At 44.9% G+C, this 13,763-nt stretch overlaps 1 protein-coding gene across 2 annotated transcripts in view; it reads right to left on the bottom strand.

The window, feature by feature from the left end:
• The window catches only part of scube3 (signal peptide, CUB domain, EGF-like 3), a 65,061-nt gene that overhangs the window by 2,283 nt on the left and 49,015 nt on the right, over nt 1-13,763 (bottom strand). For both annotated transcript variants that reach the window (XM_079273990.1, XM_079273991.1), the window contains 14 exons: nt 12,848-12,964; nt 11,557-11,679; nt 7,513-7,629; nt 3,542-3,664; nt 3,277-3,393; nt 3,085-3,180; nt 2,831-2,947; nt 2,205-2,366; nt 1,902-2,105; nt 1,362-1,523; nt 1,095-1,262; nt 829-990; nt 545-742; nt 276-428 (listed from right to left, as the gene is read on the bottom strand). In XM_079273990.1, coding sequence (XP_079130116.1) covers nt 276-428; nt 545-742; nt 829-990; nt 1,095-1,262; nt 1,362-1,523; nt 1,902-2,105; nt 2,205-2,366; nt 2,831-2,947; nt 3,085-3,180; nt 3,277-3,393; nt 3,542-3,664; nt 7,513-7,629; nt 11,557-11,679; nt 12,848-12,964 — 2,019 coding nt within the window. The remainder of the gene's footprint in view (nt 1-275; nt 429-544; nt 743-828; nt 991-1,094; nt 1,263-1,361; nt 1,524-1,901; nt 2,106-2,204; nt 2,367-2,830; nt 2,948-3,084; nt 3,181-3,276; nt 3,394-3,541; nt 3,665-7,512; nt 7,630-11,556; nt 11,680-12,847; nt 12,965-13,763) is intronic.

Raw genomic sequence — 13,763 nt, 5'->3', positions numbered from 1 at the left:
ATCCTATGAGACATTTGTATGAAATTGTCAAAATTAGCACATCACTTCTTGAGGTTCAATTGATTAGAATTTGGGAGACAAATGTCACTGTGACCTCACAAAGCACGTTGTTGGCCATAACTCGAGTCCAAGTGGACGTTTGTGCCAAATTTAAAGAAATTCCCTCCATCGCGTTCGTGAAAATGAGACGTGCAGACAGACGTCTGTCGCCAGCGTTATGCATGAAAAGCAGCCAGAGGCAGAGAGAGATGGCAAGCAATGAGAACGCTACGTACCATCATAAGTAACATAGGGGATCTGAAAGCCTCTGGCGCTGTTCGCCTCATTGGACTTGAAGTTAATCCAGAGACGTCTGGAGCGAGCTGTGAAGGCAATGGGCCGCTCGTACGTCTGGCACGTCTCGTAGGTGGTGATGGATGTAGCCGACCCTTGTAGGGGCACATACACAAGACAATGGTGACTAATCGGGTTTGAATGGTGCAAATGATATGCAGTATAAATACTAACTTGGACTTCGATTGAAACTGTAACGAGAGACACTTACAGTTCTTCCTCATAACCAGCACATCTCCGCACTCATCCTCCGAGGGCAGGAAAATCTCCGGCACCACAATTAGGATTTTGCGCTTGCTGGGCGGATTGATGTTCCAAATACACTCGACGTTAGCGGGGTAATTACCGGGATAGTTGGGTGACTCAATGTAACCCATGAATTCGCCCATCTCGCCGCCACATTGCCTGTCTAGACGAACACAAAACAAAACAAGTTAGACTCCAGCTCACGTCTGAGAAACCTAACAAAAACAAAACAGTCATTTTCATACTCACTCTTGCACTGCGAGACACTTGTGGCACCATCAAAATCAGTGGTGGTGTTCCCAGGGCAGGTAATACAGTAGTTCTGTCTAAACTCTGTCTGATACGTCCCCACTGGGCAGCGGATACACCGGTGTACTGTGGTGTTGTAGTAATGACCTGGAGAACACTGAACTGCAGGGCAGAAATGAATACAGATGTTAATTGGGGAAGGTTTTGCAAAATGATTCGAGTGTATTTTCTTCTTTGACTGCATTAAAAAAACGGCACAAGCTGACCTTTGACTTCACAATCATGGAAGGAGCTGGCACCCTCCCGCTTGGTGCCCAGTCCTCCCCCACAGGGGAAGCACAGGGTCCGCCCCAAATCTGGTTGGTAGGAGCCCTGAGGGCACGCCTGACAAGGTTTGAACCCATCGCTGGAGAAGGACCCCGTTGAACACTGGCCTGGATTTGATGAGCAGAGCATGGAGAGACGCTTTACTAAGTAGGAATACATAACGATCAGAAGTACATGTTTGATATTGAAAACAAGAACTAGGCTACCTGCGCAGGAGGAGATGTTTCGTGCCCCGACAGGCCCGTGGCCGTCACTGCCGGGACAGAGGTCACATCCCAGCTGCCCCTCCTTCTCCTGGAAAGTGCCAGGTGGACACTGGACACAGCGCTCCTGCTCGCCATGGTAGTAAGACCCCGACAAGCATCTGACTGAGAGAATATCCACAACGGCTCCGGTCAGAGAGGACTCGCGTCAGTTTAATCAGTAAAAAAAAAAGTGCAAACCTGGAACACGGTTTTTTTTTGGTTGATGCGCTTGTTCCCAACATGAAACTTGAAATTATTATTATTATTATTATTATTATTATTATTATAGGCATTGTAATAGCAGCCTTCATGGCTGAACGCTTGTATTTGCCTTCATTACAGTGTGAAGGTGTACCTAATAAATTGAACACGGAGTGTTTACTTCACCTCACAAGACCACGTATTGCAGGTTATGACGGCATATGTCTCGAGACGACGTCAACATGACATCACAGTAAATGAGCTCATCCAAGGCTCCCGAGTCCAGCTCTCCGGTCTTACCACATCGCCCGCTGTCCCTCTCCCAGCCCGGCCCACAGTTCTCCTGACTGGGAGTAGCCTGGGGAAGCTTCTGGGCCACCTCATATTCCAAACCAGCCACTCGGATCAGGAAGCGCTCCTGGTTGATGGACTTCTTCAGAGCCTTGATATACGTCTTCACCTGCTTCTCCATGCGCTGTCTCAGGCAGCTGAGATTGCAACTCGCTGTTTATGGTCCAATAAGACAACGTTTGTTTGAGTCACAAGCACACAGCAGCTCCTGATCGTATTGGACTAATGATCACGTTAAACTAGATGACTGACCTGTAGTGTCTCCCGGTTTGACCTCAGCTTCCAGCTCCAGCGTAATACGCGTCACCTCTTTGTTTGCGGGGTTGCGAGCGCGTCGCCCTTTAGCTTTCTTAGAGGAGTCACATTTGAGGTTGACAAATGTCACCAGGCAGTTGCTGCAGGGCTGCCCCCCTCCTGTGAACAACAGGATAGCAACAAAGCCCCATCGCACATCAATAAATCATAATTCATGTTGATTCATGCTTGAGAATCAAAGGCAGCAGATACAGCATTAGCAGTTACATAAGTGCTACAACTTATTTATATGTATATCCTTTTTTGAAAGATGCTAATTATTTTCTCCATCAATCGACTGATTGTTTTGTCTGTAAAATGTCAGAAAATTGTGAAAAATGCGCTTTGTGATTTGCCAGAGCCAAATTGCTTCTTTTATCCAACAAGTGTATATAATAATAATAATTGTTTGTGACAAAAAAATACAACAAAATCTTACTGGCACCAGTGAATGTTGAAAAATGATTAAAACAATGAATTAATTTTACATTTTAAATATTCAGTTCATTGTTTCAGCTCTTAATTATACCTGATACCCATTCACGTGGCCATGAATAATAGCAGATCTACACAGCAGCACTGACCTGGTCCAAGTGTCCGTCCTCTGTCCTCCGTCTTGCCGGTCAGCTTCGGGTGCAGGTGACATTTGGCGTTTTTAATCTTGAAAGAAGCCGTCTGCTTCACCGGAGGGGCCAAAGTCTCTACAGACAAAACACAGCACAGTGGGTAGGGGGCCGCACACGGCAACGTCACACTGCTGCCACAGCAAAGACAGACCGCCTGTGATTGACAGGTCGTTAAAAAGGGTTCGATTATAGGAATCTGGAGGGCAGCGAACCTATGCAGCCCTGACTACTGCTGGAGTTGAGCCTGGCAGTGGACTTCCCTCTGAAGATGGGGATACCACAACTGACAGAGTAGCTGTTATCAGACTCTGCAAAAGGTCACACGCAAACAAATGAAGTCTGGAGAACGTTTAATTCAAAATGACATCGGTTCTGTGATTGCACGCTCACTGTGGGTGACATACCTGCCAGATAGTGAGCCTTCGAGGCACAGGTGAGAGAGCAGCTCTCTTTCTTGCCCGTCTTGCTACAGGTCAGAGTGGCCTTTGGTGCCACCAGTCCAACAGCACATTTCATCAACTCTGAGGGGAAAATAAGACTCAGAGAATCACACACTGTAGGCAAAGAAAGCGGAGACAGTGCGAGAAACATATGCAGGCACTGGTACGAGGAAAGTGCTTTGAGTGCGAGTCAGTGAATGCACCACAGGGGGGCAGTGCTGCTACATACCAACACAGTCTTTCCTGTTCCAGTGCAGCTTGTACCCTGGTGGACAGGTACACTCGTAGCTCCCCAGAGTGTTGACGCAGCCAAATTTACAACCTCCATGGTTTATGCTGCACTCATCGATATCTGTGAATGAATACGTTGACATGAAGACTTTTAGTGGACACACGCAAGTGTCACCGGGACGAACTGTACACACCTACTTTAAAAAGGAGGAAAAAGGTTCTTCGTTATCAAATCAGAAACCCTGCGAAACAATGTGGCCAGTTAAAAAAAAAGATCTGGAGTCAATGTGGTTGAGGAAAGCAAAAGCGAAACTGACCAATCAAGATCCAGCACAGCTGGTCAGGTCACTTCATCCCGTCAGAGAGTCACATTCTAGGAAGATGAATGTGTTTGCGTGTAAACAGAAGTCCTTCTTCGTTTCCCTGTTGCCACATTCAATTTCATGTTCAAAAACTTCTTTCCTCTCGAGCGTGGAAGAATTGTGGTGAGCAGTAAATTGCAATCAGCTCTTCAAAACACACGCCGAGCTAAAAACCACTCAAAGCATCCGGGATGCAGATGCAGGCTGGCTGCCATTGACAGAAAATGAGTCAAATGAGGCAGAGCGGAGGCTGAGGACAAGCGTCGGAGACACCAGGAAAGAGACGGAGATGATGGCAGTGATTGAAGATCGGGCCTGCTGACATATCAATGCTCTTTCTTTTGTTATTCAACAGTCAGCCTGAATAAAAACAGTCCGCGTGCCACGGCACTCCCTGAAGAGGATGATGACTTCATCAACAGCAATGTGTTTGTTGCCAGAGCTGCTTGGAAACGCAGTGAGAGGTGAGCTGCCTGTCCTCTGCATCAAAACACTCAATTTAAAAAGACGAAGAGCTCGAATGAATATCTGATGGAAGCGCAACTCATCTGCCAGCAACAGTCATTTTCGACTTCTCTGTTCTTCCCATCGTTGAAACGTAACCGAATACATGTACTCTGACCTTTCTCCAAAGTATTTTTCTTTGCGTGCTCTTACAGAAGATGAGATGAGCGGGGAAGGAAAACAAAAAAGACAAACTGACAGTTAGACTCAACAATGGCTTTGTGGAATTTGAGAGGAATTTCGTGACGGTTTGTTCATGGAAATCTTGCCGTCCTCAAATTTGAATCACTTTTGTGTGCTGAATCATCAACATCAGAAACTCGCAGTCCAAACATCACAGTGTGAGTATTTAAGAGGGGTTTTCCTAAACACAATCTGGACAGCTAGATAAGATATCAACTTAAACTGTGAGGTTTAGGGGGGATTACATTCATGCTTTCTCTTAGATCCATGTAAAACACACATTTTGTCAGCACCAGAAGAAAGCCTTCTGTTGAGGTCAATGCTGGTTGGATCAAATGAGGTAAATTAAAAAAAGAACGACAAAGTATTTCGTCCCAACTGCTTCCAGTCAAACTATTTTCCTCCCAGTTCAGCAAAAATGAGCGGGTTTGTTTTGCTAGCCGAGAGGGAGAATGGCTGGATATACGCTCACTCGGGAGGAATGTTGACAGGCCTCGGCACAATGCTCGACAGCAGGTCACTGACCTAATTGGGTTTGTTTAGGGTGAGTCTATTGTTGAACACTGAGCACCGCTTTCTGGATTGTTGGCAGTTATACGTCGGCTGATAAACCACATGTGGAACAACATAACCTTGGTTATGGTCAGGAGTGAAAAAGTACAACAGGGAGCGCCATCAATCTCTGGGGTTATCAAACAGTTCTGACAGCGCCGATGAAAAGCGAGAGGAAATCATTCATCACCTTCTCTCTCTCTCGCTCAATGGAATAGGGAGTCACTTACGCCGTCTTCTCTCCTTTCAGCAGCTCACTGTGGCCTGATCACAGTCCATCATGCGAGCAAAAGCCCGACAAATCCAGTTCTGGTACTTTCATTACCTGCATTGTCAGCCAATAGAGCTGCCCGTGTGTGCAGTTCAACCATATATACAGGGGTGAGATGAGATAAAAGCAACCTCTTACGACAGAACACGACATCTCAGCACAGCAGCATGACGACAATCTCTCCGACTTGCCCGAGCTTCAGCTGAGCTTCAAAAAGCAGGTATTTAATACAGATGTTCCACTTCCAGCATGTGAGACGGCTACTATTATTATTCGTCATATTTCTATTATTATTACTGCTACTATTATCATTCTATGATATGCACAGCTGCTTTTATTATGAGTAATTACTTGTACATTATTGCTGATATTACTACTCTCATCATAAATGTATATAATTTCTGTCATATGGATTTGCTGTGTTGTAAATCTATTTCGTTGTTTATTCTGCCCACATGACATCTCTTGCACTTTCTGTCTGTCCTGGGAGATGCATCCCTCATCTGTTGCTCTTATTAAACCCCTTATCCGATGGGAGGGTCCAAGGGCAGAGGATGTCCTTCGTTGTACAGATTGCAAAGCCGTCGGAGGCAAATTTGTGAAATTGGGCAACATAAATAAAACTATATTGAATGTGGCTCTTGCGTTGTAAGAAACCAACTTTTTTTACGGCCTTTTTACCTTTATTAGTCAAAATATAGACAGGAAACATGGGGAGAAATAGCGGTAAAACATGCACTGGTCCTCAATTCGGCACGCTGCATTAAGACGGTCCCATTTCGTACTCTTTGAGGGTGTAACTGACTACACTGTTGTGTTTGTGCAGACCTCATGATATCACACATCTACACGTTAATGCTCTCTGGTCTCATTGCTTACTCTACATTCTGTTGCAACATTCCTGATCAGTCGACCTGTCAAACTACAGACACACGCGCGCACAAAGAAGAAGAACAAATCACTGCAAAGCTATGTATTTCAAGTGCATATGCCGTCTCTCCGTCTCTCCCAGAACTACTGTGAGGCCCTGAGGCGCTGGAGACAGCAGCAGATTCTTACTGGTGATACACACTCCATCAAAGGGCCGCCGCAACACCCCGATGTGCTCTGGCGGGCTTCTTGCTGCCTGCAAGGCAGATCTGATGTGCCCCCGCACACCTCCTTCTGACACCAAAGGCTGTTTCTGCTATCTGTTCCACACCAGAGTACTGTAGGTACCCGCTAATGTTTAATGAACACAGTCGTACTCCACCTCCACCTTCATGCAACTACAGCACAAACCGCCAAGACGTCACGCGACTGCCAAGTGCGGCAAAAGTTCTTCGATTAATTTCACCGCCACCTGTTTGCGTTCATTTTAATCAATTTAAAAATCTACATTCAGACATCTCAATGGTTCTATTTTGAAGGAAGCTGTGACATGCAGAGTCACAGGGTGAAAAGATGAACAATACAAATAAACAGAATCTTTGAAACCCATAATGCTGTTTGGAAGGCAACTCAACATTGTCAGATGTTGGAATAACCTTTATTTAAAAAAGGGGGAAAAAAGAAAGAGAGACCAAATGTTCTCGAGTTGATCAATGACGTTGACTTTCACACATTATGTAACAAGAATAAGAACCTACAGCCAGGCTAAAGGCTCTGTGACTGTACTTAGGCCCAACAGTGCTTTGAGCTACATGTCTTCAGGATTCATCCTCTGGTGACCATGAATCTCTGTATAACGTTTCCTGGCAATCTATCCTTTAGTTGTTGAGATATTTCAGTCTCGACCAAAGACCATCTGAGCCAAGTTGTTAACGTGGCTGAAAAAAAAACAATGGCTGAAAAGTAGGATACCAAATTAAAGGAGTATGCTTTGGAAGTAAATCAGCAGTTGTCTAAAAGTGCATTCATTTATCAGCAACAACTATCTGTTATGGTCTTTAATGATACACAGGATGCTGCAGGGAGTGTTAAACTGTCCGTCAAACGTTTAAATGAACAGTCTATTTAAAGTGTGTTTTTTTCCTGCCAATCAGAGCAACTAATGGAGGGTTAGCAAAGAGATGGATAGCAGAGATTTACATCAAGAGACAAGGCGTGCTGGCTCACCCCCACAGTGCGCCAGGCCGTAGAGGACGTGGCCTTTATGACAGAGGCACTGGAAACTGCCGGCAGAGTTGATGCAGAAGTGGTCACAGGTGCGATCAAAAGAGCACTCGTCGATGTCTGCATAGATAGAAAGACATACTGTTAGAAACCTCTCAAAAGAAAATCACATAAAAGACTTTCAAACAGAACTTTTTTCTTTTGTCGTGAATTGTAATGGGTCAAAACACATGTTGCAACAACAAAAAAAGCATCCTTTGAAAGCAAGACATCTTGTGTTTGGTGCCAGGTAAAGTGGTTGACCTGCTGTCATTCAGCTTTCCATTTTGATGTTCTGAAATGGACTTTTCGAAGTGTGTTTGAAATAACAAGCGAACGTCTGCTCTCTGCTTGATAATACGAGCTGAAGTGACGTATTCTCCGCTCATAAAACCTGCCAATCACTTTCTCCTCTTAACCATACCATAAATCACCCAGTGTTGTTAGAATCCACATAATGTGACGTCTCTTTCGTCGGTTCTGAGGACATATGGATCTCATGTGTTTAAAATCATTTACAAAAAAAAAAACAGTGGTCATTGCAGTATTTAAATAAATATGTCAGATGCAGACAGGAAGATGTCTGCTTTTACCATCTTTGGTCCTTCTGACCCAGACAGCCTCGTCAAACCTGCAAATACACGCAGCAACATCTCCTTCCTTCCTCCCAGTCCTATCTTTTTGAGATGCTCTGCTCTCTTTACACATGCATCCTGATAAGTCGCTTAAAATGTCGTGGGCTCAAAGACCAGACAGATTGACGCATGAAGCTACAGGAGACGGATGAGATTTGGTTTCTTTTAATGCCAGCAAAAATCTAAGTCAAGCCCAGGCAGCACATGGCGGGAGACAATGCGGGATGTGCTACAACTTCGCTGGATGTCTACTGTAATTGACTAATTTAACAAAAGGTTCCCAGGATTTTCCCAAGAAGAACTCGCTTTCATCCACATTATCTGAACCTCCTCCGAGTTATGAGGCAGCGCCAGCCGCCATTAAACAGTCTACGCAGGTATTTCACAGCAATTACAGGAGTTCGGTTAAATGATGGGTTCCCTTGAAGAAACCAAAAAGACACAGACGGATAAATGTCTGCACGAATCGTGCATGGAATTGCACAAAATATTCACGCCGGGCATATTCCTTCATGTATACAGCTAAAGTCGGTGCAGACCAGTGAAGACAGTCATCGAGGTTAATAGTATATGCCAAGCATGCTGTGAGAGCAGCTTTGTAAGGAGATCCGCAGGTTGAAAAAGTTATTAATAATTGATGACTCATTAAAAACCACTTTTGCAGAAAAAAAAAAATGTTTAGGTTGAACATCGAAATGATCTTTCAGAACCTGATGCACTGGTTCTATATGTGAGAGTCAACAGCTGAATAACGTTTCTCGTCAGTCCCCTCTGGTTGCCCCCGGAGACTCATGACAGCAGTGGTAGATGAGAGCAGCATGGGTTTGCACGCGCTGTATGAGGCATTGCAAAAGTCATCGTTTTTGGCACATTGAGCGTAAACTTTGCGCAGCACACTTTTTAAGTGAAGAGTCAAAAAAAAAACCCTCTGGGCGCGGTGACTCAAGTTTACCCTCAAACAAATGTTGCAGTAAGTGACGCCAGCAGTCGATCTGCAACTTATCATTATATGGTCTTGTGTTGTGCTGCGCCACAGAGGAGATGGTGTGAAGACATCTGGGACTCCGACAGTACAACCCTTATTTATCCGGCAGCTACAGCGAAGTATGCAGCGGGTTGGCGAGACTGCATCACGAGGTGATGTGCATGTACGTGCAGGGCAACATAGAGAGATGTGAACAGAAATAACATGAATTATTTCTTCTCTTTGCCCTGCAGAGCACCAATCTGTGTGTCAGGACTCAGCGCCTCACTTTAACCTCCACCCTTCCACCTGCTCAATACTACATTCTGAGGAGGCAAATGAGGTTGACTGGAACTAAGAGAAGGTCACTGTTGTTTATGCGGAACAGATAAGAGCTCGATCAAAATGTTCCTTGTGGAGAAAACATGGCATCCGATGAGCATCTCCCCGAGCGCCCTCATGGGGATTAGGAGCGAGCAGGAGATTGTCGAGGGAGGAGGAATGCTGACAGAGGCTCAGCAGACATGCCCCATCCTGATTCACGGGCCATGGTCGACTGACAGCAGGGAAACACCATGACTGTTTAAACCAAGATAAACCCAGAGTTCAGTTTACACATCTCAACACCTCGCGGAGACAGCAAACATCTATTTAAGTGTCGCAGAAAGCCACGACACACCACCGAGACCGGATTAAGCAAAACTGCAGGACCGTACCATCTGCTGCAGGCCACCCTTCGTTTCCTTAATCTGCCAGTTTATGCTCATAATAGATGCATGATGGGGTTATTTTATGTGTATGAAAGGGAGATTGTGGCTCTGGAGGAGTTTTGTCAACGATGAGAAAAGGGTCGTCTTGAATTGAGCTTCCATTTTTGTTTTTTAAATCCTGCGTTATAAACTGGGAGGGATGGTCTTATAAAAGACACGAAAAGACGGTTGAATTAAAGGTTAGTACAGCCGGGCTGTATCAATTTGTACAGTTTTACACATCTCTGCTTGTCTTTGTGGATGTTTTATTCATACTTTTCAGGGATTTACAATACAACTGTAAATTATTGTAGAAAGTATTAAAAGTGAGTGAGTCGATTTTCGTTTTCCAACTCACATGTCAAGATCCTTTCATACCATCATCGTCCTTGTTTGTAAAGCTTTCCACAATAAGGACTAAATGTCAGGATAGCTCGGCCCCTGCTGCTCTGATTTAGACTTTTCTTTTTTCCAATCCGTCTCCTGTGAATCCCCCGACTTTATGGACGTGCAATACTAAATCCACGGAGTGCCCCTTTAATCACATAGTCTAATACCTGTTGGGCAAACCCCCCAGAATCAGGGGAGAAATCAATAAGATGAAGTCCTGTTGAGAGGCACTCTGTTTTTATTTTGCCGGTCTCTCCTTCCAGGGGTGAGAAAAATGAAAGGAATGAGTGGAGAGGACAAGAGGCAGACAGTAGTGTGGAGTGTGTGTGAGCCTGGCAACACCTCACTCAACAAGAGGTGAGCTTTATCACAACCCTTCACTCCAGACAAAACACACAGCAGCAAACAAGGACAAACACTGTTCCCGAGTTGCCCGTGTGCACCCAAACAGCACATGACGGAGTGGGTTAAGGCATGGTGCCACGGAAAACAAACTGATTTACATTCCTTCATGCACACACACACACACACACCACATTTTCTCAGTCATCTGCGCTATCATGGCAAAATAAACTTTGCATTGTTCTGCTCTGAATACTGAGAGCAAGGCGTCCCGCCAAAAATAGATTTGAAGTGACAAGAAAGTGGCCGCAAAGCCCAGTGACACAGTGTCTTCTTTTCATTGAACACATAAGATGTTTGTGTACTGGGAAATGAGTGGTGTGATGCAGTGCAGCAATTCTAGACCCATGGCATGACATTGATGTGTACCAGGCGGGATATTGATCGACCACATCAATAAAGAAAAGAGAATCAAAAAAAAAAAATCGCGTGTCATCTGTTTTTCCACTCGGAGAGAGGCTGAGCTCGGCACCACAGTCCTAGCCGGCCTGTCTTCTCTCGCCAGATGTTTCTGTCGCGGCTTGATTCATCCAAGAACCAGAGGTTTAAGAGTTGGAGCACTAATTCCCCACACCTGTGTTCAGAACAAACTCTTTATTAGTTCTGCAGCTCGTCCTCCCAGCTCCTGCTGAGCGATGGCTACCACCAAAATATAACAGACAAACAAGTCAGAGAGGCCTGGTTTGGCTTCTCTGCATGCTGGAGGGAGCATGTTTCTGTGCTATTTGGTGGACATTTCTTGGTTTACCATTCCTGGTTGTCGATACAAAATTCACTTTGTTTAAGACAGAAAGTGTTGAGGTTGGTTTCGAGTATGCGTCTACAGAAGTCCGTGTTGGTAAAAAGCGGTTCAAAAAGGGCGACCTACCTTGACAAGTTCTCTCATTGGTCAGCAGCTTGTAGCCTTTCTTGCAGCTGCACTCAAAGCTGCCCACTGTGTTTCGGCACACGTGATCACACCCCCCATTGTTGAGACGGCACTCATCGATGTCTGTGAACAGGAAATCACCAACAGTGGAGACATCAAATCACACATCACAAAAGACAAGCTGTAAACACAACACGGACATATTTTTCTTTTTAGCAAACCACTAACGACCCATCTACACATCCAGCAGTTACAAAGCAACAACATCATTCATTTGAAGCTGTGTTTCTGTCCACCTGATGAACTTAAGGCCAATATTTACTTTATTTTAGGACTGTTTTTAATCTCCACCAACTCCTGAGAAAATGATCTGCTAAATGCTCCACAATGTTGAGCATAGGATGAAACTGGAAATAAGCTTCAGGGATTTCCTTACTGGCGCCCATGAAGGGCTAAAACCAGTTTGTCTGTGGCTGCAACGGTGACTCAGCAAAGCCTCGGGGCAGAGACCTCTAAATCATCGTTGTCCGTCTCCCTCCGGTTACTCTGCTCTTCATTTCTGGAGCCAATACCCAATCAATTCATCATGCGTTCACCCTCGCTTTTCATGGTGCTCTGCCTTGGCAAGTTTGGCAGCGCCACCGATTAATTCCGAACCATCGTCACAAATGAGGCGTCCGTCTCTTGAGGGACTCTTCCTCATCTGGTTGAAATAAATGCATCTGAAAAGGAATAAAATAATCCCTTCCTTGCTCCATCTTTGTCTCTGTTCTACTGACGTCCCTGTTTTCTTGTGCCAGAGCTGCCTCGGTTTGTTTTCTTCTTATTGCGTCTAAAACCAAACTAATATAATATGTACTTTGATTCAACTCTCTGACAGTCAATAGTTTCATAGTCTCCTAATATAATTCTTAATTCTACCCTTAAATTTGGAGTCAATTCTATTATACATTGTATCAAAAGAATTTTGCAACAGCATGCAAGATGCTTGAGTTGCGGATTTGTGGCATCACAAAATGTAACTCAAAATATGCAGCTGAAAAGCAAAAAAGAGGTGAAAGTTTGGTGGCACCAGTAAGGATACAGACGTTGAACAGAGCACCTGTGGGTGCAAAACAGTGATAATGTCGTTTATAAAGAGAAACTCCAACTAGCGGGTCGGAAAAGTAAGTGAATTGATAATTCCTGTGAGCTTCAGGTGGACAAAGAAGCTCCGACGTGGCAACACGACAAGCGGGAGAATAGGTTGGCGACAGCTGAACAGGTGTGGTGAGACACGGTGATGCTTTACCTTTGCAGCTCTTGCGGTCCGGCTGCAGAGTGAAGCCAACAGGACAGCTGCAGCGGACTCCCGTCACTGAATCGTGACACGTGCTATCACAGCCACCATTGTTCACTGCGCAGGTCTCTGCAGGGAAACAACTCGCAGTCAGACAAACCCCCCATCGAGAAATACACCGTAGATGCTATCTTGACCTACTTATTTCTCCCCATCAGAACAGCAAAACAGCAAATATGCATCATGGTATTATAGCAACAATTTGAAGGCACGCTATTGTACTCGGCATTATTTTTTTTAGTGTCCAACAGGAGCCAAAACAATGAGAAGCAGAGCAGACGGTCAGTAGAAAACAGGAGGGAAGAAGGAAAAGAGAAAAGAGATGCAGCAGCTGGAGGAGATTAAGAGTAAAGGAACTGAGAAGATGCGTGTGAATAATGAAAGGGGACAGTCATTAGGAAACATGAGATCAAACACAGCCAAATAAAGGGTCTCACATTTTCTCTATGTGTAAAGTGTGTGTGTGTGTGTGTGTGTGTCTTCTCACATAAAGGAGGCCGGTGTGTGCCTTAATAGTTTCTGGCAGCTTCATAGAAAGCCTCACACGCTTCAGAACAAAAAAAACAAAAACAAATTTAAAAAAGCCTTTAGCGACTTGGAACATGACTTTAACTTGCTGTAAGGCAACTGGTCATCCACACAGGACATCTCATCTCTCTAATGGGTTGTAGGATGCTGGCTGGCAGCGCTTTTAAAAGAAGTGGCCAGCCGTCTCACGAGCAGGGAGATGGCAGCTCTCACACGTGGCACTAAATAGGGAATGCAGCTGCACTGGTTTACTTTTTTTATAGGGAACGAGGATCCCTTTGGGGAACACCTAATCCGCTTCACTTAAATCTAAAACTGCCTACAGCAGGCATCATAAAAC

This window comes from Melanostigma gelatinosum (assembly GCF_949748355.1).
Source record: "Melanostigma gelatinosum genome assembly, chromosome: 8".
In the NCBI taxonomy this organism is placed as follows: Eukaryota; Metazoa; Chordata; class Actinopteri; order Perciformes; family Zoarcidae; genus Melanostigma; species Melanostigma gelatinosum.
This window is presented reverse-complemented; position numbering and strand designations above follow the sequence as displayed.